Below are 25,443 nucleotides of genomic sequence, written 5' to 3' on the forward strand. Positions count from 1 at the left end.
GCAGGGAGAGCAGAACTGCTCACTCAGACACGTCTTTTTCTAAGCTGTGGGGGTGTCTCCTAATTGCTTCCCAAAGAGCAGGCGCGCCTGCAGTGTGCCCACCCACCCCAGAGTCTCCACGGGACCCCTGGGGTGCCTGGAGTGCCAAGGAAGCTCATCCTTTATGTTTCAATAGCTGTTGTGTTGTTTTTCATCTGGGGAAGGGCTGAGCAGACCCTGGAAGCCGAGTTCTGCAGACAGCCATCTTGTACCCGGCTGGACCTGCAGACTTGGTGAAACGGGATGGTTGTCGGAGGCCACACCGTGGAGGCCGACCTGCCTGCCCTCTGCCCCCGGATCCAGTTCAAGGGACTCTCAGTTGAATTTCCTTCTTCTTCTTGTTTTTTTGTTGTTGTTTTTCTCCTTTTAAGGAATTTTGAAGCTAAGAAATGTTTTGTGCTTTGGGGGTTGATGGACAAAAGTTCTAGCTGATTAAATATGGTCTAACTTATTGATACTGTGTTTTTTTTTTCTTTTAATATTGTACTGTGGAGAAAAACTGTTTTGAGCCATGGAGTTGGTGTTTACAAGAACTTTTCACTTTTGCCAAAATGTTACAATTGAAAGGCATCTGCATCTTTGGTTTCCTAGTATTTTCTTAAAAGATCTAGTGTCCTTTTTGTACACTTAACAGGTGAATGCTGATTTTTTTCAACCTACAATAAATTTCACTGAACTGAACCTATCAGCCCAAGCTGGGTGTGCGTATGTCAGTCCCCAGAGGTGGGGGTTGGTTCTGTGTGGGGGTGGGCAGGAGTCCGGAGGCAACCTGGCCCTGGGGCGACCACAGTAACGAGTGGAGGGGGGTGCATAGGCTGGTACTGGGCAGAGAAGGCGTCCTGGGCAGGCTGCCAGAGCCACTGCCCAGGAGTGAGTCCAGCAGGTGGAGGGCTAACCTGAGGTCGAGGGCCCTGCAGGTGCCAGAGCAGGAGGCCAGACCGCCAGGTCATAGGGAGGAAATGTCTGAGATGGTGGGGACAGCGGGGAGCCATGACTGGTGTGTGAGCAGGGTAGGCCCTCCCCACCTCATGAATAGGGTAGGCTGAGCCAGGCAGGGAGATCCCCGGGTCCCTGGCAGCACCAAAGCCCCCAGTAGTGGGGCCACATGGGACCAAGGGAGTGCCCTTATTTTGGGTAACTGAGCTGTGACTGACTGATGAAAATGGTGAGTAACGGCACTATTAGGTAATTCCTCCCAGGCTGGAATGCTGGGGGTAAGGGTCCCTGTGGCCCCCGTGGGGACAGGAACACTGAGGCCCAGTGGAGCCCCACAGACCCAGGACACCAGTTGGGATGCCTGTCCTTGCCCCTTGTTCCGAAGGCAGGGGGCAGGTTCTACCCTCCAAGGACATGGTAGGGGGATGTTTATTTTAGGAAGGAAAAACAGACAAAGAATAAGACCAGGATTAAAGGGGTCCAGGGGTCAGGGACAGTGGGTCTTAGCCTCTCCAGTGGCCCTGCTGGCCAGCGGCCTTGGCCTGAGTTCTGAGGCGGCCCAGGAATCTGAGGGGCGCGGGAGGTGAGGTCAGCCAGGCCCTGCGGGCCAGAATGTACCCTGCTCCCTGGGCGGCCTGGCCACGCCGTTCTAACGGGATAACATCTCTGTCCCTACACCCTGGGGCCTAGGGCCGACACCTGCCTCCTTCAGCCTCGTCACGCCTCAGCCTTGCCTTGCCCACCAGCCCCCTGCCAGGCTTGCCCGCAGCACCCTCGTCATTGGGCCCTTAGTGCACCATGGCCACAGGCCGTTCCCTGACCATCCTTCCTGAGCTGAGGACACCAAAAGTCTAGCCCCCAGGGGGCCCAGAAGGGTCTTCTCGCCCTCATGACCTGCACCGTGGCCAAGGGGCTCTGTGTTGCCCACCAGCCCCTGCCATTTGCTGGACAATGTCCTCCTGCCACCACCTGGGTCCCACCAGCCCTCTGTGCACCAGGCTCAGTCTGGGCACTGGCACTCAGCAGTGACTGAGAAAGCTCTGCCCCTGCCCTTGGGAGCCTGCAGTCTCATGGGTATGGGGGTCCCTGGTCACTCATGGACCACCTGCAGGCAGCACACTCACGCTGTGTCACACCCCCAGACAGTCCCTACTGTCCCCTTACAGCTCCAACTGACTGCTTGGCATAGAAGCAAGCAGAAGCCATGTCTCTCCCCGCTGCCCCAGCACTGCCCCTCCAGGGAGCCTGCCTGGGCCCGCTCTGTCTCTGCCCCACACCACCTTCCTGCCAGTACCTCTCACAGGCTGCCCTGTGAATGCTGGGGTTCCCCAGGGCTGGGTCTTTGGAGATTTTTCTGTACACATTCCTGTGATGTCACATGTGGCCTGGAGGCGCCAGCTCCCTCAGATTCTCCAACACCAATTGGACATCCAACAGTTCACTTCCCAGGTCTGGCATCAGACCCCACATGTTATGGGGCTCAGGGCCCCATTTCAGACACCAACCACAAAGTCTCTGGCCACCCATACTTCTGACCATTCAGCTATAAATTGGGAGTTCCTTTACCCCCTTGGAGGTTTGGTAATTTGCTAGAATGGCCCTCAGTGCTTAGGAAAACACTTCAATCACCAAATGGAGGCAATGCAGAGGCCAGGGTGTAGGGGATGGCACGAGGCTGCCAGGACGACTCCAGGTATGCCACCCTCCCAGCACCTCCATGTGTTCACCCAAACCCCATTGTTTAGGGGTTTTTAGCAGAGGTTTCAGCACATAGACAGGATTGAGTAAATCACTGGCCCCTATGAATAAACTCAATCTCAAGCCAGGAACTGGGGACAAAACTCAAATATTTATTATACCATAATCCCCATCCCCAGCCCTGAAGTTCTGCCCTGGTCCCCAAACTGCCTCCCTCCCCCTCACACCCATCCCCTTTTCATATGCCCTAGAAACCACTCCCCTAGGTTTTTTCCCAGGCAGCTCTTCATATCTTTGATAAGAGATGTCTTCATATCTCAAGACCCCTTCCAGCACCCACCTCCTCCAGGCAGTCTGCCCTGCCCAACCCTGCCTCTTAGGTCCCCAGTCCACTTTTGACTTCCCCACTCTAGAGCCCCTTGAGGGCAAAGCCTAGACCAGAAGCCCCCACCCCCCAAGGCCAGGCCCTGACCATGTTTCCTGCGAATGATCCCAACTATTCACCTTTTGGGTCAGCTCCAGTGGTGGAAACTTTCCAGCCGGAGGAGGCCGCTTGTTTTGGAAAGTTCCTGGGGGAGCCGCCCCCGCCCGCCTGCCGGGTTCCCACGCTCCTTTATCACTGGCGCTTAGAGGGGCTCAGTGCTGTGCAGGCTTAGCTCCTCCCCAGCTGGCTGCCTCTGCCCTGCCCACCCCCTTCCCTCCCTTCCCCAGCGAACAGCCTCCTCCACCCCAACTCCAGCCTGGCCCTATCAAGCCCTCCTGCTACAAGTGGGGAAACCTAGGCCTCGCAGCCCCCTAATCCCTGAGTGAGCCCTGTCGGGAGTGGGGGTGTGCCCGGAGGGCGCTGCTGCACTGAAAGGGGGAGGGGGAGGCAGCCTGGGCTGGAGGAGTGTCTAGCGTTGAAATACGAATCCTGGCTTAGTCTTCTGCTTCAGCGTCCCGTGCCTCAGTTTCTCCAGAGACCCCCCACTCCTCAAAGGCCCAGCCTCCTTTCCTAGCTCCACTTCCTGCCTTGAGGCTGGGGCCTGGCGCTCACTTGCAGCCTTCAAGTCCTCTTTCGCAAACGGGGATACGCTGCCGAGGGCCCTAACCGCCTGTGGTGCGAAGTGAATCACGCGCGCCGAGCTCGGGCCGGGGGTCTGCAACCCACGTGATTGCCTGGCCGCAAGAGACCGGGCGGGGGCCAGATATCCGCGAAGGCTCAGGACAGCAGGGCCTCGAACCCAAGCCCAAGACCGGTGAGCGCCCTCCCCCCTGCTCCGGGGACCGCCCCTCCTCCCGGGCGCGGGCGGGGCGAGGGGCGGGGCGGGGGTGGGGCCGCGGCTCTTTTCTCTGGAGTTCGCGCGCCCGGAGCCCTAGCCGTCCGCCGCTGTCTCAGCCGACTCCGCGCTGGTGAGTGCCGCCTGGGAGAGGTGCAGTCTTCCCGGGGACCGACCGAAGTCGGCTTGGCCCGGCCAGCCCTCAGGTCCCCGCTGACCTCTTGGCAACCTCGTGCCTCCAGCTCGCCGCGATGGAGGCCGCAGCCGAGTTCGTGGTCGAGAGCCCCGACGTAGTCTACAGCCCCGAGGCCATCGAGGCGCAATACGAGTACAGGACGACGTGCGTCAGCCGCGAGGGCGGCGTCCTCAAGGTAGGCGAGGGACCAAGTGGACCGTGGGGCTGGGGGAACCAGGGAGGCGGGAGGGAGCGGCAATTGCCCAACGTCTGCGACGCCCTCCCTGCAGAGAGGGGGGAGGGGCCTGTGGTCCCCAGCTCACCGCGGCGCCTGCCCCCAGGTGCACCCCACGTCCACGCGCTTCACCTTCCGGACCTCCCGGCAAGTGCCCCGACTCGGGGTCATGCTCGTCGGCTGGGGCGGGAACAACGGCTCCACGCTGACCGCTGCCGTGCTGGCCAACCGACTGCGCCTGTCCTGGCCCACGCGCACCGGCCGCAAGGTGGGAGGTCCGGCGGGGCTCGGTGGAAGAGAGGGCCTCGCAGGAATCCACGCGGGGAGGGGCTCAACGGAGGAGAGGGTCCGCAGGGGGCGGGGCTCCTGTCTGCGGGCGGGCTCCTGGGAGGGGCTTCCATGGGGAGGCGGGGACTCCTTAGGGGTCTTACGGGGGCGGAGCCTAAGGTGTGGGGGAACTTCTAGATGGGACCTATGGAGGAGCTGCTTCCTGTCCTGGCTTGGAGCACTCTGCTGAAGAGCCTTTAACAGTAAGGCGGAGTTTGAGGGTGCCGGGCCGGGGCCCTTGCCGGCTCGTAGCCCTCCCCATGTCACACCCACCCTTCACTTGGCCCCATCTTCCGCACCGCTCCCCAGGAAGCCAACTACTACGGCTCGCTGACGCAGGCGGGCACCGTTAGCTTGGGCCTGGACGCCGAGGGCCAGGAGGTGTTCGTGCCCTTCAACGCGCTGCTGCCAATGGTGGCGCCCGACGACCTGGTGTTCGACGGTGGGCGGGGCCCTGGGCCGGGGGTAGGGTGGGAGGCGGGGCATGGAGGGGCCCAGGCAGCGGGCCGGGCCGAGCTTGAGGGTCCCCTCTAGGCTGGGACATATCGTCGCTGAACCTGGCGGAGGCTATGCGGCGCGCGCAGGTACTGGACTGGGGGCTGCAGGAGCAGCTGTGGCCGCACATGGAGGCCCTGCACCCACGGCCTTCTGTCTACATCCCGGAGTTCATCGCAGCTAACCAGAGTGCGCGCGCCGACAACCTCATTCAGGGCACGCGCGCACAGCAGGTGCTGCCCCTCCCTACACCCCTTTTATCCCCTGCCACTTGTTCTCCCCCGCCATTTTTGTCCCCCCGGCCACCTGTTCTCCCGTCTTTGTCCCCATGCTCCCATCCCGTGGGTTCAGGCCCTACTTTGCACTTAGGCAACTGAATAGCCCAGGCTTTCACAGGTCGGGGGAGCCTGTACAACCTCCCTCTTCTGTCCTCTTCCCCCAACCCCCAGCTGGAGCAGATCCGTAGTGACATCCGTGACTTCCGGTCCAGCGCCGGGCTGGACAAAGTCATCGTGCTGTGGACAGCAAACACGGAGCGCTTCTGTGAAGTGGTCCCGGGCCTTAATGACACTGCTGAGAACCTGCTGCGCACTATCCAGGTGGGTGCGCCCAGTGATGGGGTTGGGTGGGGTCAGGGCCAGCCCCCAAGCTGCGCTGACTGCCCGCCTGTTCCTGCAGCTGGGTCTGGAGGTGTCGCCCTCCACGCTCTTTGCCGTGGCCAGCATCTTGGAGGGCTGTGCCTTCCTCAATGGGTCCCCACAGAACACGCTGGTGCCTGGTGCTCTCGAGCTGGCGTGGCAGCGCCGCGTCTTTGTGGGTGGAGACGACTTTAAGTCAGGCCAGACCAAAGTCAAGTCTGTGCTCGTTGATTTCCTTATCGGCTCCGGCCTCAAGGTGCGTGGACTTGGGGGGCTGCTCAGCTCAGGATGGGGGTCCTGGGCCACGAGGGCTGGGCTTGTGCATTGCAGAGTCTGCAGCTGCTACAGGTCCTCTTGTCCCCCCAGACCATGTCCATCGTGAGCTATAACCATTTGGGCAACAACGACGGGCAGAACCTGTCGGCGCCGCCACAATTCCGGTCTAAGGAGGTGTCCAAGAGCAGTGTGGTGGACGACATGGTGCAGAGCAACCCAGTGCTCTACGCGCCCTGCGAGGAGCCAGACCACTGCGTGCGTGGGGCGCAGGCGCGGCAGGAGGGGTGGGAGGCGTCCCCAACACAGAAAGGCAGGGACCTGTGTGACTTCATGCTGTCCCCCAGGTGGTCATCAAGTACGTGCCATACGTGGGTGACAGCAAGCGCGCACTGGATGAGTACACATCGGAGCTGATGCTAGGCGGTACCAACACACTGGTGCTGCACAACACGTGCGAGGTGCGGGGCAAGAAGGGACAGGAGTGGGGCTGCCCACCAGCCTGGCCCAGCTCCTGACTCGTTGGCCCTGCAGGACTCACTCCTGGCCGCGCCCATCATGCTGGACCTGGCTCTGCTGACTGAACTATGCCAGCGGGTGACCTTCTGCACCGACGTCGACCCAGAGCCGCAGAGCTTCCACCCGGTGCTGTCACTACTGGGCTTCCTCTTCAAGGCGCCGCTTGTGCCGCCGGGCAGCCCTGTGGTCAACGCGCTCTTCCGCCAGCGCAGCTGCATTGAGAACATCCTCAGGTGTGCCCCGGCCTTGGGGATCCCCATCCATGGCCCAGATGTCCACTGGCAGGGCTGCGCAGGGCACTAGTCTTGGGGTCTGGCCCTGCTGAGCCCTGACCCTCCCCCAGGGCCTGCGTGGGGCTCCCGCCACAGAACCACATGCTTCTGGAGCACAAGATGGAGCGCCCTGGCCTCAAGCGAGTTGGGCTTGTGGCCACTGCCTGCCCTGTTCCTTGCAAGAAAGGATCAGCACCAACCGCCCCCAACGGCTGTACTGGTGACGCCAATGGGCACTCGCAGGCTGAGGCACCCCAGATGCCCACCACCTAAGGCCAAGGCCATACAACTTCCCCATATCTCCTGCCCCCTTTGCTCCTCAGGACCCGACCCTTCCAGGCCTCCCAAAGACAATAAAGTCAGTGCCACTATCAGCCATGCCTGTGGATTCTTAGCGCCTGCGACCTAACCCTACCCCCACAACTCTAGCCCCATCTGTTTTTCACCAGGTAGACACCTACCTACCCTAAAAACTCGTCCCAACCCTCAACAGTTTCCAGAACCCCGTGGGGCCTCTGCCTAACCTCAGCCCTTGAAGGTGTGGCTGAGACCCCAAGGTGCAGGTTGTCGCTGCAAGCCAAAGTGAAGAAGTCCAAGACCAGATACCAAAAACCAAAATCAAGTTACGTTTATTGATGGGGCCCACCCCTGCTGTCCAAAGGAAAGGAGGTCCCCAAGGAGCCCCCCTGGACAAAACAGAAATAACCGGAAGGGCCCATACAGGAAAGAACATCTCTGAGGTCCTTGAGTTTTTTATAAAATGAATGAGTCCTTCTTGCGGGGCCTCCCAGCCATCCAAGCTTTGACCAGGAGTCCAGTTGCCCGAGGTGCGACCTCAGACCCTCACCCTGTGGACTACCCGAGCCCCTGGACCTTAGCCCCGGGCAGAGGCGCTGGGCAGAAGCCAGGGCAGCAGTGGGCAAGGGGCTGCGGCCCCATCACACGCTCATGGTCATCCCGGGGGAGTACTGCGGAAAGACGAGGGGGTGGCGCCCCGGAGCCGGCTCAGTTCCGGCCTAGGCTGGGACCCGCCCCCCCGGGGTGGAATGGGGAACAGGGCAGTGTGGATATGGAAAGGAAAGGGGTCGGGTGGCATTGGGTGGCAATGCAATGCGTGGGGAGGCCGCGGGTCCCAGGGTTGGGGATGGGATAGGGGCGGGGCGGTGAGATAGGGTGGGCGCGAGGAGGAGAGAGGGGGAAGGGAAGGATGCCGCGGCCGCCCCCCCACCTGGCCCGCCGCGGTCACGGTCTTGCTCTGGCCCCCCGGCCGCCCCGCCGGGGTCTGCCCGCCAGGCCCCTCCGGCCCGACGCCGCCGCGGGGGGGGAGTCGACGCAGTCGCTTACGCTTTCGCTCGGGAACGGGTGCAGGAAGGTCCCGGCGGCCGCCATCTCGCTGTCGTCCCGCGGGGTGCCCGGGGTGTTGCTCAGGCCGGCCACGGCGCCGGGGGAGCTCTGGGGGCGGCCGCCGTGAGCGCGGAGCGCCCCGCCGCCCAACCCGGACTAGACCTCTCCACGCGGGCCCGCCCCCCGCCCCGCGCCGGAGGGCGGCCCCCTCACCTTCGGCAACCCGTCCAGATCGCCCGAGCCTGCGGACCGACAGAAAGCGGACACGCGGCTCAGACGCGCCGGCGCCACGGAGCCGGCTACACCAACCCCCTTCCCGAGGCCGCGCACCCTCCCTTGGCCCAGTCCACTGGGACGCCGCTGAGGGTTCCGGGCGGAGGGCCCAGATTGAGGGTGGGGGGTGGTCAGTGCAGGCAGTCTGGCCTCCCCACTATTTCGTTACTGGACCCTCCTCCTCCCAGCGCAGCCCAAGTCACTGGGATGCCCAGGGAGCTCAGGGTGCGCCCCCAGTGCCTGCACGGCACACAGGCGGAGGGGCTGGAAGCCGCCAGGGGGCGCACGCGGCTCGCGAAGCAGCGGGTGGGGGGTGGGGGTGGGGGGGGTGTCCGTCTAGGGACACCCACTCACCCAGGGATCCGTTGACATGGTGAGGCTCCATCGCACTCATGGCGGCCATGGGGCCCTCCGGACCAGGGCCGAGAGGGAACTGTAGGCATAGGGGCAGCGTGGGACTAGGGCCACCATCTCCCATCCCTCACCCTAGGGGTCATCGCCTCCCACCCAGAAAGCCCCCACTTACATTAGCCCTGCCGGCCCCCGGCCCGATGGGGTTCATGATGGTGTACATGTTCTCACTGGAGTTGGTGGAGTCTGGGGCGGCACATGAAGGGGGTGGGGTGTGAAGGGGCCTCATTAGAGAACACCCCTCCCTATGCCCGGCCAGACCATCGTACCTCCAGGGCTGGGCATGATGGGTGTGCCAGGAGGCCCACCTCCTCCTGGGGGTCCCTGCACACAGAAGGAGACAGAGAAGGTGAGAAAGGCTCCCCATCTGCCACCCCACAATCCCTGCCCCCAGGTCAAGTTGCCCACTGTTGGCCTCACTCACCGAGTAGCTGCCAGGGGAGGAGGAGGAGTAGGGGATCTGGGGAGAGGAGCAGCTGTGAGCAGTTGCCCCATACCACAGCACATTCTCCTAACCACCCACCCCATCCCGACACTCACCGAGTTGCCACTGGGGCTGGCCCACGGGCCACGCACCCCGGGTCCCCTGGAAGAGACAGTGGTAGACCCTGGGTCTTAAGCCAGGCAGTACACCCCCCAACCCCATGCCCCTAGGGCAGATGTTGGCTGAGAAGTAACCACGTAGGGATTCCAGGCCAGCCTTCAAATCCCAACCCATCACTCACTGGCCTCTGAGCCTTAGTCCCCCCTTCCAAGAGTGGAGTAAACAATATCCGGGGCTGTTGGTGGCTTTTGGGTCTGCCCCAGCATACCCAGCCCAGGAAGCTGAGTGATGGCTCACGTAGGTACACCCCCAAGGGTCCCTGAGGGCCTTACATGCTCATGGTGGGCAAACCCGGGCCAGCAAGAGAGTTGGGTGGGGGCCGCATGCCACCTCCGTAGCTCTGTGAAGGCACAAGGGCCGTGAGTGACGGCCAAGAGAGGGCAGCCCCTCAAGCTCCCCTTCCCCCTGGACCCTGCTCTTACCTGGGGCCCAACGCTGGTCATGCCCCGTGGAGGTGTCACCCTCTGCAGTGGGCCCATGCTTGAGTGCCCTGAGGACAGAAGGAGGGCTCAGGCTGGGCCCATTCCCATGTGAACGTGCACTGTGGTGGTGGGGGGTGTTCCTGTGCAGTGAGGCAGCAGGAAACTGGAACTGGGGTCCTGATGGGTTTGGGGGGACAGCATCTAGAGCTTCCCTACTCACCCTGAGCACGCGGGGAGGGGTCCATGGCGCCAGGGAGGAGGGGCTGGGAGCCAGGGAGGCCCACGGGAGGCTGCAGAGGGGACGTGGCAGCATTAAGTGTGGGTGCCCCTACTCCGGCCCAACTCCTGCCCACCCTCCCCTCATCCCTCTCTCACCTGACTTGGCATCCGCAGGGTGGGCCGGGGGCCCCCTGGGAACCGCGGCGACATGAAGGGCTGGAAGAGGTGGGCCAGGGATCAGCGCCTCCCCCCACCTGCTCACCCTCCAAAGCTACCCAGTTCCTGCTATGCCCAGTCCCTTAGCCTGGATACCCCTTGCTCCAGGGCCAGCCAGCAAACCTCAGCCAGCTGGCACCTGGGTGTGTGGGAGCATGGGACAGCAATGGGACTGGGTGGGGCAGTGACTGTTCAAGGGGGAGGGACATCACAGGTCCTTACCTGAATGTGAGGCCCTATCATAGGGGTGTTGGGGTTGTGGGGGGAAGGCTGGGAGCCCAGGGGGCCCTAGGAGGACAGAACCACGTGGGTTGGGAAGAGTGAGGTCACCCGAAGCTCCACAGTTTGCTGTGGCTCTGCTGAGCCTGAGGGGTCAGGAGACCGTGGAGGCAGGAGAGTAGGCCAACTAGCCCTGCTGGAGTGGGAAGTGTGGTCAGCCCTAAGGGCAGAGTCGGGAAGGGTCATGGGCAGGACCCATGGCTCAGAGAGCCACGTTCTGCGGCTGCTGGCACCCTGACACACACAGGTCAAGTGCACAAAGACCCTGCCCTCTCCTGCGCTAGGGCCCAGCCATGCAGCCCCTCCCTTGCTGGTTCTACCAAGGCTGGCATGTGCACACCCACTCACCCTGGCAGAGCCCCCACCTGTCACCCTACGGACACAAGCCCACCCAGGTCGGGGACAGGGACCCCAGCTCTGGTTGTACCTGGAAGAAGCCGGGTGCCATGGGGCCTGATGCCATTGCATCATTGGGGGCCATGCTCCCCATCACTGGGCTGGGAGCCGCTGCAGCACTCTGCAGGGGTTGGGGAGATGGCAAGAGCCAAGTCAGGTCACTCCCTGCCTGTGTCTCCTCTCCCCAAGCAGTCTGGCCCCAAGGAATGAGGAACCCGAGCCATCTCTACTTATGGGAGGATGTCTGGGTCCCAGGGGCGCGGTGGGTGGCAGGAGCTCTAGGTGAGGGAAGAGCCTCTGCCCCTGTCCCCACCCAGGTTTAGCAACCAGATGTGCTGGGTGGCCTTCAGCAAGGGCTCTGCCTCCTGTGGCACCTGAGACCCTGGAGGTGGTCAGAGCCCAGAACTGCTGAGCCCACAGCCCGGGGAGGAGGCCAGGGATACCAGCCCCCAGTAAGTCCCCAGCCGGAGGACTCTGGGGGTCTGAAAATGCCATCCACCCAGGACTCCAGCGTGTGCCTCATCCTTCTAACACAGGCTTGTTCTTTTGGTCTGAATCTAACTGCAGATGGGTGGAGGCACAGTCCCCCATTCCCTGCCCATCCCAACCAGCCAAGTCCTCCTGGCTAGCGAGGCAGCTTAGCTGGGCCCCCAAGACACCTCAAATAAACCGACAAAAAAAAAAAAAAATCAACAGGCAGCTTCAAGATGAACCTCCCTCTCAGAGGGCTCTTCCTTGGAGCTACTGTGCAGACCACTTCCCCCTCCTCCTCCAGTAGGGAAGGGAAGGAAACAGAATTCTGGAGTGGGGTCTCCAAGCCCCCAACCTCTTTTCAGATGAAAGTGGAGAACTGGGTGCTTGAGAGGGGAGTTCCTGTATCTGCCAGGGCAGAGATGCTGGTGGCAGGCCCAGAGTTGGCATGGGGACAGCTGACAGGCCACTTCCTCTGGTCAGTTCCAAGTCCCAGGCTTATCTGCCTGTGGGGCCCACAGAGCAGGGGGAAGGGGGTGGGTGGGAATCTAGTCTGCAGGGCAGAGGGGACACATCCAAGGATAGGGAAGGGGAAGACACTGCAGGCACTGTGGAGAGAGCACTTTTCTTGGGGTCCCTTGACTCTTGTCTGTGCATCATCCCCCCTTCCCCTCCGAGGCCAGACCCCAAGAGGAAGGGGATGGTCTGTCTGGGTCACTGCCCCTGTCTGTGTCACACAGGGACACTCAGGAATTTGTGGGACTGCAGGCACTTGGGCTCAGAGGGGTTAGGCACTTTTCCCATGGTTACACAGCACATCTTGCCCTACAGGAACAGGAAAGGGGCCCCTTGGCTGGGTCAGAGCAGGGCCCCTGGAGACACACCCCTCCCTTTGGGGGCCGTAGCCTGCCCTCCTTCCTTCCTGCTCCTTCTCAAAGGTCAGCCTCTAAAGGATTTCTGCCCTGGCCCCAAGCTGGGAGGGTATCAGTGGGAGCACTCCCAGGGCCCAGCACAAATCATTTGAAAGCCCAAGTGACCCTGTGTGTGGAGGGACAAAGCTCTCAGCCCCTCTCCAAACTGCTGGGTTACCCGAGCCGGGCCTCCACCTCACCTTGTCCCACAAACACAGCCCGACGGCCTAGAGCAGTTCTGCGTCTGCCTCAGTGACTGGAGGGGGATCAGCTCTGAGCTCTGGGCCTGTCCAGCCTCCTCCACCTCATGCCTCATGGTGGGGGCAGGAGGGCAGCCCCCCTTTTTGAGCCACAGCAGGCGCCAGAGCATTTCCTGGTCAGGGAGGGCGGAGGTGGGGGCAGCTGCGCCCGGCTCCCGACCATGAGGTGTGGAGGCGGGGAGAAGATAAGGCACCCCTCACCCCTGCGGCTCCCCAACCCTTGAAGGGTTAATCCAGGGCAGGCCAGCCCACCCTCCCGGGCAAGTGGCCCAAGCTGGACCCCCCAAGTCAATCATCTACCCAGAGGCGCCAGCCCGGCCCCGCGTTGCCAAGACAACGGGCTGGGTGCGCTTTAGTTTCCTGGAGACGCCGAGGTCGGCCCCCAGCCCAGAGGCGCTGATGGAGCCCGCCACCATGGGCGGGAGGAGGACGCCCCTCACCCCGCCTGCCAGTCCCAGTTAGCACAGAGGCGGGGCAGAACGTGCAGCGGCTGCAGCCTGAGGACACAGAGACCCTGCCACCCCAGGGCCTGGGCGCCACTCCCCTTCCCCTAACGCTGCGCCGCAGCCCTGGTAACCAGCGCGCGCCCCCGGGAAGCGCGCTCACTCCGGCGCGAGACCGCAAAGCAAAGGAGACGACGCGGTTTGTGCTCCCTGGAGGAGTTGGCTGGGGCAGGGGAGGGGCGAAGCCAGCGGCGGAGATGGAAGGGGGGACTGCAGCAGCCCGGAAGAGGGAACAGAGCCCAGGGGACCCTGGAGACGGGCAGCGAGGAGCTGGGGCTAGACTGGGGAGAGCCGGGCCCACGCGGAGTCACGCACGGACACAGCTCCGGACATATCTATGGCCCCAGTTCTGGCGGGACTGCAACGTGAAGAATGGGACCCGATGGGGACGAACAGCAGTGACCTCGGCGGCTCCCATAAACGAGCATACAGCATGCATGGGGCGTCTTCAGGGACATGGTGAACCCCCAGACTTATCCGGCTGCACCCTGGCCCTGTAGAGGTGTGCACCCCTGCACAGGGGGACCTCTCTGCTGGGAGGCAGTGAGTGGTGTGGGACCCTGGCCAACTGCAGAGAGAGAGAGGTGGGGACAGCGGAGACCTGGGAGGCCCAGAGGGGCACAGCAGGGCGGATGACTCAGGATGTGAAGGCGCCAGCTGCAGGAGAGTGGGTGCACAGGGAGGAGGGGGCAGGGCAGAGGGGTCTCCCCCGGAAGCCAGCTGAGCCACTGCTTCCCCCTCAGGCCCACAGCCCAGGGCTCCCGAGCCCTCCCTCATCTGCTGGAGACCTCTCTGGGGCCAGGTGGCCAAAACCCCCAGGCCAGGGCGAAGAGGATAAAGGCAGGGGCCTGCCATCTGCTCCCCCGTGACAACTAGGTGCTGCCTGCCCCCTCATGTTACCCACCCTCCTCTCCAGACAGGCCTCTGACTCCCTCTCAGCCTGCAGGGAAAGAGGTGAAGCCGGCAGCCCCAGTCACCAAGCAAGGTTGGGAGGTTTGCCAAGTGCTCCCGGGTGCATGGGCAGTTAGCTAACCCCCACCAGCCCTGCCTAGGCTCCCACCTCAGAAGGCTCAGAAAGGCTGGGGTGGGAGGGGACAAGCAGTAGTGGCCACCCAGCTGGGTCCCACATACACACAGCTGGGCAGACAGGGAGGCAGGAGCTGGGGTTCTGTCTTCCCGGTTCCACATGGGGTTCAGTGAGGAGGAGCAAAGGAGGGGCTGACCTCAGGAGGGCTTGAGGTTTCTGGGGACCCTCAGGAGCTGGATGCACTAGAAGGAGATGCCCCCACTCTGTGAGTAACCCTGGACCAAATGAGGAGCAGAGGGACCCCACAGCCAGGCTGACCTGCCCGCCCAAGCCAGCTTCAGGCCAGGCAGCCTCCCAAGGCCACAGGCCCCCCACCCAGGCCTAGGAGCCCTGGTCCCAGTCCCTGGGGTGGGGACTCACATAGTCCTGGAAGGCCTTGGCTTCACTCGAGTGCTCGCATGCCTCTCTGCGGTCGGGCGCTGCACAGTACAAGTCCCAGAACACGCTGTGGGCGGCAGGGGGGGACGATGGTTTCCCCACTCGCCCCCACCCAGCCCCACTCCGTGGCCCGCCCGCACCAGCCTCACACGCACCACCACCAGGAATGCAGGAAGCCCGGAGGCTCCCCCAGCGTAATGTTCTTCTCCCATCGGATCTGCAGGGGAGAGGGAAGGAAGGTGAGGGGCTCGCTGCCTGGCCCTGTCTGACCCCTTCCCCTCCCAAGAGGCAGCCTCAGCCCAGCTCGGTGCCCAGGGAATAATGGGGCAGGAAACCAGCAGGTCAGAGCAAGGGAGCCAGGACAGGAGCAACTTGGGGAGTCCAGGGGCAGAGAAGCGGCTGGCAGATCCTCGGATGGATGAACAGATGCCAGAACACCAGCCTGCGGGCCCTGACCCGCCCCAGCCCTCAGTTTCCAGGGCACAATCCGACCCCACCATTGGAGACCTGACAAAAATGGAGTAGGGAGGATCCCAGGGTGTGGGTGGTGAGGAGAGGCTGGCTGGTGGGGAGGGGGACCTTCCTGGCCAGGCCAGCTTACCTCGGACAGAAAAGTCTGGGCTGACTTCTGGGCACCGACGTGCAGCAGGTACTCATATACGTACAGCGCCAACCTGCAGGCAGGGGAGGGGGGCTGGCTCAGGCTCTCAGGAGGCCTGGGGCAGCCCCAGAGCCCCTCTCTGAGGGTCCTTGGGAGGGGCTTTCCAGGGAGGCACCTGCTCTCCAGACCTACCTCCAGCCTCACATGCTTCCCCCTATTGGTCTCCTGATTCCCCAGTTTCCCCCATTTGCCCCTCAGAAAAGATGGCCTCCTCACCAGTTGCTCAGCCCAGTCAACACCTACACATCCATCAACGCCCAGCCTGCAGGCCCCTGCTCTAGACAGCACTCCTAGCAGTGCCCAATCCCCCATTTCCAGGCCAAATTCTGCTCAGTTCAACATCCCCCAAAGGACCAAGTCCTGACTTCATCCTGCCAATGCTGAGACCCCAGAGCAGCCTTGATCCCAGGGAGGTCCTCTGCTTAGAGAAAGGGCCCCTGAGTGTCACTCTAGATTGTGCTCTGGGTGGGGTCTCCCAGCAGGCACCCTGGGCCATGTGGCCAGGCCCAGCACACTGTCAGCCTCCCTGCCGAGAAAGGAAAGGGTCCCTCTGACCCAAGGTCTTCGTCCTCCAGGTGTCCCCAGACCTCATCCTCTTCCTTAGGATCAGTTCCCATCCACCAGTGAGGCTATGACTTACTCATACCAGGTCCCCAGGAGAAGTTGGGGGAAGTGGAGGTAGGGCCAGCAGTGCCACTCAGCTGCTATGGCACCCCGTGGACCAAATGCCCACAGTGCTTGGTACCACCGGACACACCAACTTGGCTGCTGCCCACCCGAAGAACACAAGCCACCCTCCAACCAGCAGCACCATCCTCAGGCCACACAAGGAGGCTAGACCATCCACACAGCTTTCCAGGCCTTTTCATCCTTAGACTCCACTCCACCCCCTCCCCATCTGTCTTCTATACCAGCCAGCAAAGGGACAACTCCCGCCCCTGGGGGGTCATCCATTCCCCATCCACCCACTCCACCAGCCCCTCCAGGCATCCCAGGGTCCTTCTACTGTCCAGCCAGGCCTCAGGTGGGCTGGAGGGTTCTGGATCCAAGACTGGGGGTCCCCCAAGGTCTGGCCTGAGGCTACTCTGGTGAAAGCTGGAGGCCCTTCCAGATGCCTTCCCACTCAGCTGGCCTCTGGTTCCATCCTAAAATAACCTTGCTTTGACTCACGCTCCTGCTTTTCTCCCGCCCTTCCCACCCCGCCCTTCCCAGCTCAGCTGCTCAACCCTCACATCCCAGCCCCCCCTCAGCAGACCACCCCCACCCCCAGGTCAGACCTCACCCAGGCTGTTCCAGTCCTTTTCTCCCGCTTCCCCCAACCCCGCCACTCCCCTTCCACGGGTTCTGCCCTTGCCCTGGATCCTCTTCCTCCCTTCATTCATCTGTCTCTCCAGTCATTCATTCATTCAACAAACATTCACCCAGCACCTCCTTGAATAGTGAGCATAACAGACCCTGTCCTGGAGGTCCTCTCACAGGGAGAGACAGAAGCAACAATACAAAGGAGAAGGTAAGTTGCGTGGTGGTGGGTTGGAAGGTGGTGGCTGTTACAGAAGGACAAGGGGGGAGGCTGGGGGTCAGCATGGACAGCCATCCCAGGGCAAGGTACGTCCATGGCTCACACTGTACCACATGGGCTGTGACAGCCACTGGAGGGACAGAAATGGGGCAGAGGAGTAGGATACATGGGATCACGTAGTTTTGAGTGTTCCCCCCCCAAGACTGGCCAAGGTTCCCACCTCATCATCACACCTCTCAGCAGCGCCTCCAACCCAGGCCCCCCCAGATCCCAACAGTGCACCCCAGAGGTCTCCAGCATTCCCCTTTCCAGCCCAGTTGCCTTCCTTGACCTCCAGCATCCACAATCATCTGTCCAGCTTACTCCTGCAACCAATCCTCCCTTTCTGGAGGCTTCACAAGTGCCTTGCAAGTATGAAGCAATGAACATGAAAAGCCAATAGGGCCAGAGGATCATTATCAAAAATTACCTGACCAGCCCAGCCTGCTCACCACCTTATCCTCAGGCAAAGAGAGAGGCTAAGAGAGGTCCAGCTGGCCTCTGCCCACCTGGGGGGACAGTGCAGGGAGCAGGAAAGGCTGAGGGGATGAGATGCCTGGAGAGAGGGAGGGAGACTGAGCTGGGGGGATCCAGGTATGCTGCCCCAAGAGGGAAGGGCAGGAGCATGGGGTGGGGGGAGGATGAGGGGGCTGCACTCTGGACAGCTCCCACTCCAAAGGCAGGCAGAAAGCTCTCAAGGCTCAGGGAGCCTCCTGAAGAACACATTGAATCCCACTATGTCCACCAAAGGCTCTATGCTGCCAGGCCGTCGTGTCCTTCTCCATCATCACCTCTCACCCTTGACTGTCCCACTGTCGGGCTTCAGACCCACAGGCAGGTCCAGGAGCCCACCCCTGCCCGTTCTCTTCCCTCCACCGCCTCTAGCCCTGCTCCCTCTCCTCCCCTCTCCCTGGGTGGCCTCCCCTCCCACTTTGATGACTGACACTGTACAGCTGCCCACAGGGTGCTCCTGGACCCAGGATCTTAGGATCCACCGTCCACTTGATATCTTAAAGGCCCAGCCCCACCCCAGCTTCTTCCTGTCCTGCCCGTCCTGCGCCCCAGCCTGGGTGGTCTGGACTCACACAGGTGCAGGGCATGTGTGAAGATCCACCCAGCTGTTCCCCTGAGATCACTGCATTTACTGAATTTAGGGGGGGGGGGGAACATAAGGAAAAAGCACTCTCTCTGATTCTGAGCCTTCTCCCTGCCTTCCTCACCACACCCCTGTTCCAGGCCACCACCGTCACTTACCTGGATTCCCACAGGGCCCCTCCAGGAGCTGCTTCCTCTCCCACCCCTGGAGTCTATACTCCCTTGGGCTCCCTACCCCCACCGTGCACTCCTCACTCAAGACCCTCCAGTGCCCCTCCACACACTTTAGCCACTCTCTACCCCTTCACCCCAGGGCCTTTGCATAGGCGGTTCCCCCACCTAGGGCATTTCTGCTAGAGACCCTCGTGGCTCCAGTGTCACCTGTCAGAGGCGTCCCTATCATTTCTAACCCCAGCCCTAGTCCATTCTCCCCCATCATCGTATTTATCTCCATCTGACACAAGTCTCTGCTTATCACCTGCAGCCCTCTGGATGTAGCTTTGGGAGGGTGGGGACTTCGTCAAACTCCTGAGCTTACACAGAGCTGGGCATCCTGGGCCCCCAGCCACACTGAAGGATGAACCAACCAACCCTGGACCCCCTCCTGGGATGTCCAGGAAGCACAGAGGGAAGTCAGCACTTACTATCCTGATGTTAAAGATTGGGGTTGTAACCCAAAAGCAAAGAAAAGCCAGAGTAGGTTTTCAGTTTTGCTTGTTTTCTCTTACATTTTGGTACTTAAATTTTTATTAGGATCGAGTGTCAGAGAATTGTGAGCAGTTTGTTTTCGGTGAAAAGTTTCTAAGCCTGGACATTTGATCAGGTTGTTTTGGGACCTCCAGGGCCCCCCACTGAGGGAGGGCATCTAGATTGGAGGTCATTGTCCAGACCCTGAGCTGGGTTATGGGGAAGGGCCTGGGCCCTGGATCCAAATCCTAGCCCCACCCCGGGCCCTGGTCAGCAAATGGCCTGCAGAATGAAGAGCCCACCCATCAGAGGGGCAGGCTTCTGCTTCAAGAAGGCAGGAGACGGAAGGGGGCATAGGGCGGCCCTGGGAGGCCCTCCCTCCAGAAGGTGACCTGGAGGATAGGGCTGTGCCCAGACCTGGAGTGCTCAAGGGGAAGAGGTGCAGACGGGGCTGCAGCTGCACAGGGAAGCAGCGACTTAATGGGGTGCTGAAGTCTCCTGGGCTAAAATGCAGCACTATCGTATCAAAAATCATTATCAAGAATTACAGTATCAGGTGCTCCCCTCCCAGCTCCCCCCTCCCTCTTAAAGCCCCTGGAGGCACATGCTGCTAGGGGCTGGGAGATGCCCTCTATTCAAGGCCTTGTGTCACCCCCTCACCCCCTCCACCCCGTCTTAATCCATCACCAGGTCACACCGATGCCCCCAAAGGGACTCCCCAGCCCACACATGTCCTCCCTCCCCTCTGCCACCCTCATGGCCAGGCCTTCAGCTCTTAAGAGACAGGGTGGTGGCCACCCTCATCACTGGCTTCCTGGCAGTCTCCTTACAGCCCTTCTCCCACCCAGCAGCCAAAGTAACGACCCCTACTCACAAATTCCACCCCAGCCTTCCTGCTCCTCCCGCTCCCTCCCCAGAAGCTTCCTGGAGACCTTGCCAGGAGGCTCCCCTATGTCTGCTGGCTCTGCTCAGCCTCCAGGACTCAGTTCAGGGACCCCTTAAGAACCTCTTACCCACACCAACTCCCGCAACAAGGATGCCCATGGCCACATCTGAAAGCCCAGACAGGGATGGGACCGACACAGGGTGATTCCCTTGCCTGCCAGGCTAATGAATAAACCCCTGAGGTGATGTACCCAAATCAGAACTAATCTCGGGGGGATAAACACAAGGTGCCCAGTGACACTGACCATGATTGTCATTTCTAGAACTATTCTAAACCCAAATGGCACCACTTAAAGTGTTCAAGGATATACACACACACAAAGCAAATGTTTAGATCCCCCCCCCCCCCCGATTTCGGAGCCTCTGGGGCTGAAGGGGGAAGAGATGCAAAGGGGAAAAAAGGGCCTTCAACTGTCCCTGTCACTTTCATCCCCTTATTTAAAAAGACCTGAAACCAATGACCAAATGCACGTGCTAGTTAGTTCTGAGTGGGAAGTGCTCTCACGGCTTCCCCGTAGGTTGGAGTGTTGCATTATTTACAGGGGGAGAAGCTGTATCATCCTGCAGGCAGCCCCCTCAGACCCCAGCATCCCCCTCAACCACTCTGTCACACCTGCATTGTGCTCCCTGGACTCTGCACTCACCACTGCTTGCTGTGAGCCCCCCCGAGGGAAGGGACCCATTATCCGTGCACCCAGCAGGCACTCAGTCCATTTCTGGAACAGACTAGTGTTGAGATGGGGAACCCCCACGACGGGGCACAGGACAGGGGCCCAAGAAGGAAGGAGGGGAAGGGCAGAAGGCAGCAGGGTGAGATTGGGGAGGACAAGCAGTTCAAGAGTCGAGGACCCAAGTAGTGGAACCCCCTTCACCCCGTTTCACAGAGGAGGAAACCAAGGCCCAGAGACAGAAAGTGGCTCCGTTGGTGGCTGCCTGTGAGGGGTGTGCTACCTGCAGTCCTCTCAGCCAGTCCTTGTGAGAATCCTGCCATGCCAGTTGTCCACACTTCAGATGAGGAAGCTGAGGCGCAAAGCAAGCAGCCCACCTCTCCCGTGGATCAGCCCCAAGCTTCTGAGAGCTTTCCTGTGCCCTAGAGCCTGAGACTTCAGCAGGCCCCTTCTCCTGGGGCCCAGCATCCCCATCAGGGAAATGGATGTTACCATCTGGTGTTTCCCAACTTTCTTTAGCAGCAGAACTTCACCTCCAAATCAGTGCTTAAATGGGACCCTCTATAAGAAATGGATAAGTGTATGATGGCTCTGACCAAAGATGGGACTGGAGAACAGGTGATATAATGGGACCTTAAGCCTCCATGTGCGGTACTTCTGTAGATCCCAGCGACCTCCAAGAATCTCTGCTGGGCAGGCTAGGGAGTAAGGGTATGATGGCGTAAGGGGGCCAGGAATTCAAATAACCCCCTCTTATAGCCCTGGCTGAGAGACGAGGCCAGGTTCAAAAGATCAAAATCTCTCCTGGATTGTCCAGTGGGATTGAAACCCAACTCCAAACCCCACCATCCCAGCTCAAACCTGTTAGTCCCTCCCTTATCTTCACAGCCACCACTTAAGCTGCCATCTTTAGCTCTCTCCCAGATAGCTGTGCCTGCACACCCCCTACCCAGGTCCCCTGGCCCTCTACCCCCGCCCGACCCCCAGTAAGCCCCACTCCACAAAGGAGGTGGAGGACACTTTTGAACACAAGCTTCTCTAGCCCACAGGTCGTGCCCTGACCTGGGGAACCAGCCCCAGCTCTTTGGCCTGGCCTTACCCCAGGGCCTTTGCACTTGCTGTGCCCTCAGCCACCTGCTTTTCCTCCAGGTCTCTGCACAACTGACATCTTCCTCACACCTCACTGACACCCTTTCCCTTCTTCATAGCACATCTCAAGATCTTTCCATTGGCTTGCTGCATAACTCCCTTGCCTCCCTGCTAGGATGTGGGCTTCTTGAGGGCCAGGGCCTGGCTTCCCAACCCAGAACACAGCCCAGCATATATCTGACCAAGTGAACAATTCCCACTGGGGGAGTGGTAGACCCAAAACCCCAGCAGCCAGAGTACAAGGATGGTCGGGGACAGGCAAGGATCCCCAGGAGTGGGGTGGCCATGCCAGACACCCCCTGCTTCCAACCTGGCAGGAGGCAAGTGTCAGCTTCAAAAAGTCTTCCTGCTTCATGGTGCTTGGAAATGGAGTCCAACCTCATAACTGTGCAGACAGACAAGAGAGGCCTGGAGGCGCAGTCATCTGTCTAGCGTCTTCCGGCCACAAGAACTTCTTCGCCAAAATTACCCCAAGGCTGAGTAGAAGATGGACACTTATCCTTGTGTAGAGGGGGCTCCCAATATCAGCCCAGGCAGAAAAGGCAGGACAGGAGAAGGGGGCTGACGCCCATGTCCAGAGATCCTCTTCACTGCCCAGATGTTCAGCTCCTTCCTCCTGCTCTGGTCCTCAAGGAGACTCATCATGGGACCTCTCCTTTATGACCCAGCCTCCTCGCTGCTCCAGAAGCTGGGTTCCCACCCTAGGCCACCCTAGGTGACGCGACTACTAGGATCTTGCGACTCAGCCATTGGCCATCAGCCATGGCAAGCCTTCCGTTCTCTCTGGCACTGTAACAATACTGCAAACCTTTGAGTGCCCTTGCTGTGAGACAGTCACAGCTCCTAGCACCTTTCAAATGCCCCCCCAAACCTAAGAGATAGCACTATTATATTATGTCTGCACTTCTCAGGAAAGGAAAGTGAGCTTGGGGGAGGGGACGCTCCCTCACCAAAGCCACAGAGCAGGTAACTGGCAGTATCAAAGGCAAGCACAGCAGCCCAGCTTAAGGCCGCCTCCCCACCTCCAAAAGCTCTGATCCCCCTCAGCCCCTCAGCGCAGAGTCTGGGAGGTACCTGTCCCTCTACCAGCCTGAGAGCACCTGCCACCCACGGCCCAGGGTCACGCCAAGAACAAATGGGGGCTTCGGGTTTGTAAGCCTTGCAGCTTTCCCAGGGGCTTCACCCACCTGTCCCAGCCCAGGCTGGACAGGTGGCCTTGTTGGGTGGGGGCGCCCCTCAAGCCCTACCCTAGTCTCTCAAGCTCTTCCCGAAGAGTGGGGGTCTCAGAGCGACCAGTCTCGACTGCCCCGGAAACTTCCCTGGAGAATGGGGGAAAGCAGTAGGAATCCAGACCCCGCGCGCACAGGGATCCAATTCTCCACCCTCGAGGAGGTCTCACTACCCTCTAGTCCCGATCGGATCTCGCGCGCGCCCGCGAATCTCGCGCCCGTCGGGTCTCCTGTGTCCTTTCAACTCTCACGACCTCTTGAATCTCGCGCGTCCCCTCAAATCTCGCGTCCCTTTTAAGCCCCTCACACCTCTTGGGTCGTACGCACCCCTACGTATCTCGAGACCCCTCGCGCCCCTTGGGTCCCGCGCGCCCCCTCAAACCTCGCGACCCCCTGAACGCGCTCCGGCCCCGAAAGCCCTGCACCCCGTACCCACGTGCCCCGAGCGGTGCCGGGGCCCACGGAAGCGGCGCGATCCCCCAGCCCCGCCCCCGGCTCCCGCGGTCCCGGTCCGCCGACTCACTTCTCGCGTGCCTGGCTATCGGAGGGCACAGCCGAGCCCTTGCCCCCCTTGGCGTACATGCTGCTCCAAGCCGCCGCCGCCGCCGGGGCCCACACCTGTCAGGCGGCACCGCGGGCTGCGCTCCCGGTCGCCATAGCTACCCGGCGCCCGGGGCCTCACGGCCCCGAGCCCCGCACGGGCATCGCGGGCTTCGTCCGCGCGGGGGAGCTCCAGACGGCCGAGACGGCGGCGGCGGCAGCTCCAGCTTTGGCTCTGGCTGCGGGTTTTATTTTCTTCCTCTCTTCGTTCAGCGCGAGCTGTTCCGGGAAGCGCGCGCCCCCTCCTCCCGCCGCGCGCGCCCCCGCCCGCCGCCTCCCCGTCGCCCGCGGGCGCCGCTCTTAAAGGGGCGATGGCTGGAGCGCGGGTGGGTCCCGCCGCCGGGACCGTGGGCCGGGCGCGCACGCGCAGTGCCCGCCGCGGAGGGAGGAGGCGTGGGGCACTAGTGGGGACAGCCACCCGGGGGTACACAGCAGGGCTCAGCTGATCACGGCTAGACACACACTCTATCCAGACAGAAGAAGCCACCCACATTGTACACCCAAGAACGCAGCCACACTTAGTTGCGGCTACACACTCCGACACATGACTTTACACACATAAATCCTCACAGTTACTGGAACAACTACTGATAGCCCCATAAAGCTACAGGCAGTCACACTTGGTGTATCACCCCGCAGAGCTACCTACACCCAGCACACACACGCACACACACACACACACACACACCCGCCCAGGGACACACTGTCATACACGTAGATAAACAGAGCTCAAATAATGGTTGTTACAGAATATTGAAAACAGACTACATTCATGTAGGCACACAGCCGCAAAAGACATGCATCGGCACGGCTGTGCCACAGCTTCCAACAGCTGTGGGAAGAGCCCACGAAGCTGCTAGCGGTCACCCTGGGCACACGGTCGCAAACTCCGGAGGGCTCCTCACAGGGACCTGGGGTCTCACCGAACCACAGATGACTCAGTGTCACAGAGTCACATGCAACACAAAGACTGCACAGACCAAAAGCTCCTGGGGTACCCAGACCACACCCTGGGAGCCACTCTGCACTGCCCCACAGTCACACCTCGTGTCAATAGTAAGTGCTAGGTGACTATTGTTTACTGACTGGGTCACTCCCGCTGGCTCCGCCTCTCAGCCTACAGTTGCCAGCTGTAAAAGGGATGCATTCCACCTTTAATTACCCCCCTACAGGAGTCGGGTGCAGGGAGTGCCTCCTTCTCCCACCTGGAGCCCTTCTTCTCCCCCTAAGGGGTGTGCAGAGGAGGTGGGGGCCAACACTGAGGCAAGGACTCCCGCAGGGCAGGGGCACCTGGGAGGGATGGAGTCCTGTGTGCCTGGCCACCCGTGTGCCGTGTGCGCTGGCTGTGTGTGGGCCGAGTAGGGGAGGCGGTCCAGTTGTGACTCTAGGTCTGGATGCTTTTATGATTGTTTGCCATAGGTATTCTGTTTGCCGTATACGACCGCGGGTGTGTGTGTGTGTGTGTGTGTGTGTGTGTGTGTGTGTAAACACGCGGTTCCTGTCTGAGTGCACGTGTGCGTCGTTGTGCGTGGGGAATTGGCAGGAACCGCGTCGCTGTCCGGGCAACCGCCCCTGGCTCTGCAGCCGTGGTGGTGCGTCCGCGGCGGCTGTGGTGGGCCAAGTGACGCCGCGTCAGGCTTTGTGCACTAGTGTGTGTGCCTCCGCGAGTGGGTGGATTGCTGGCCCCTTGGGATCTGTGCTGTGTGGTTGTGCGCTCAGATTTCCCGTGTCGTGTGTGTCTCCATCCGAGCGCCCCTCCCGCTGCCCGCCGACCCCCCCATCATGCTTTCCTCTTAGAAGTCCTCCCAATACCCTCCCCCCCGCAGCCTTCTGACGGGCGGGAAGTCGCGAACCGCTGGGGTTCCAGACAGGCGAAGAGGAAGGGAAGGGCCAAGCGGCCCCAGCCCCGCCCCCATCCCGAGGGGCCCGGGCCGGGGGTTGGAGGGGAACGCCAGCCCTTCCCACTTCCTGTCCAGCCGGCCACCCCCTCCCCCAGCTTCCTCTCCCTCAGGCCTCCCGGGGCCCCGGCCCGCGCGGAGGAGGGGCCCTCGCTGCGCGCAAATGGGGGCGTGGCCGGCCGGCTAATGTCGGGCGTCTAGCAGGCGACTGCTCAATGCCCTAGGGGCAACCGGTGCGTGGGCGTCAAGGACACCCTCATTGTAATACCCGTTCCCATCACCGTTCTCCAGCACCTACTCCCAGCCCAGCACA

General features: G+C 61.4%; 2 protein-coding genes across 9 annotated transcripts; one reads left to right on the forward strand and one right to left on the reverse strand.

Moving 5' to 3' along the window:
• Nucleotides 1-3,957: 3,957 nt before the first annotated feature.
• ISYNA1 (inositol-3-phosphate synthase 1) lies at nucleotides 3,958-7,240 on the forward strand. Of its 2 annotated transcripts, XM_032465237.1 has the most exons (11): nucleotides 3,958-4,065; nucleotides 4,175-4,303; nucleotides 4,449-4,610; nucleotides 4,979-5,111; nucleotides 5,204-5,397; nucleotides 5,614-5,763; nucleotides 5,843-6,058; nucleotides 6,169-6,333; nucleotides 6,423-6,536; nucleotides 6,610-6,827; nucleotides 6,938-7,240. In XM_032465237.1, the coding sequence occupies exons 2-11, from the start codon at nucleotides 4,184-4,186 to the stop codon at nucleotides 7,137-7,139; spliced, it is 1,674 nt and encodes a 557-aa protein (XP_032321128.1). In that variant the 5' UTR covers nucleotides 3,958-4,065; nucleotides 4,175-4,183; the 3' UTR covers nucleotides 7,140-7,240. The 2 variants fall into 2 exon arrangements, with proteins under 2 accessions (XP_032321128.1, XP_032321129.1); XM_032465238.1 differs by lacking the exons at nucleotides 3,958-4,065; nucleotides 4,175-4,303 and having other exon boundaries at nucleotides 4,484-4,610; nucleotides 4,808-5,111.
• Nucleotides 7,241-7,469: 229 nt separating this feature from the next.
• Nucleotides 7,470-23,514, reverse strand: SSBP4 (single stranded DNA binding protein 4). 7 transcript variants are annotated; one of them, XM_032465259.1, is made up of 17 exons: nucleotides 23,156-23,214; nucleotides 15,242-15,314; nucleotides 14,796-14,857; nucleotides 14,623-14,707; nucleotides 11,062-11,151; nucleotides 10,296-10,355; nucleotides 10,141-10,210; nucleotides 9,921-9,988; nucleotides 9,771-9,838; nucleotides 9,435-9,480; nucleotides 9,319-9,354; nucleotides 9,164-9,218; nucleotides 9,010-9,080; nucleotides 8,838-8,916; nucleotides 8,424-8,452; nucleotides 8,095-8,318; nucleotides 7,470-7,834 (listed from the first exon to the last, which is right to left on the reverse strand). In XM_032465259.1, exons 1-16 carry the CDS (start codon nucleotides 23,212-23,214, stop codon nucleotides 8,109-8,111), a joined length of 1,161 nt encoding a protein of 386 aa, XP_032321150.1. In that variant the 3' UTR covers nucleotides 7,470-7,834; nucleotides 8,095-8,108. The 7 variants fall into 7 exon arrangements, with proteins under 7 accessions (XP_032321150.1, XP_032321154.1, XP_032321151.1 ...); XM_032465260.1 differs by having other exon boundaries at nucleotides 7,479-7,834; nucleotides 8,211-8,318; nucleotides 23,156-23,454; XM_032465263.1 differs by lacking the exon at nucleotides 11,062-11,151 and having other exon boundaries at nucleotides 8,211-8,318; nucleotides 23,156-23,511.
• Between the last annotated feature and the right edge of the window lie 1,929 nt (nucleotides 23,515-25,443).

The sequence above is a fragment of the Camelus ferus genome, chromosome 22, assembly GCF_009834535.1.
Source record: "Camelus ferus isolate YT-003-E chromosome 22, BCGSAC_Cfer_1.0, whole genome shotgun sequence".
NCBI lineage: Eukaryota > Metazoa > Chordata > Mammalia > Artiodactyla > Camelidae > Camelus > Camelus ferus.

Coding starts and splice junctions, on each gene's coding strand:
- ISYNA1 (XM_032465237.1), top strand. CDS start 4,184: ATGGAGGCCGCAGCCGAGTTCGTGGTCGAGAGCCCCGACGTAGTCTAC. Junction 6,334..6,422: donor GCGAGGAGCCAGACCACTGC/GTGCGTGGGGCG, acceptor GCTGTCCCCCAG/GTGGTCATCAAGTACGTGCC. Junction 6,537..6,609: donor TGCTGCACAACACGTGCGAG/GTGCGGGGCAAG, acceptor TTGGCCCTGCAG/GACTCACTCCTGGCCGCGCC.
- SSBP4 (XM_032465259.1), bottom strand. CDS start 23,214: ATGTACGCCAAGGGGGGCAAGGGCTCGGCTGTGCCCTCCGATAGCCAG. Junction 14,858..15,241: donor CCCAGACTTTTCTGTCCGAG/GTAAGCTGGCCT, acceptor TCTCCCCTGCAG/ATCCGATGGGAGAAGAACAT. Junction 8,453..8,837: donor CCATGTCAACGGATCCCTGG/GTGAGTGGGTGT, acceptor GTCGGTCCGCAG/GCTCGGGCGATCTGGACGGG.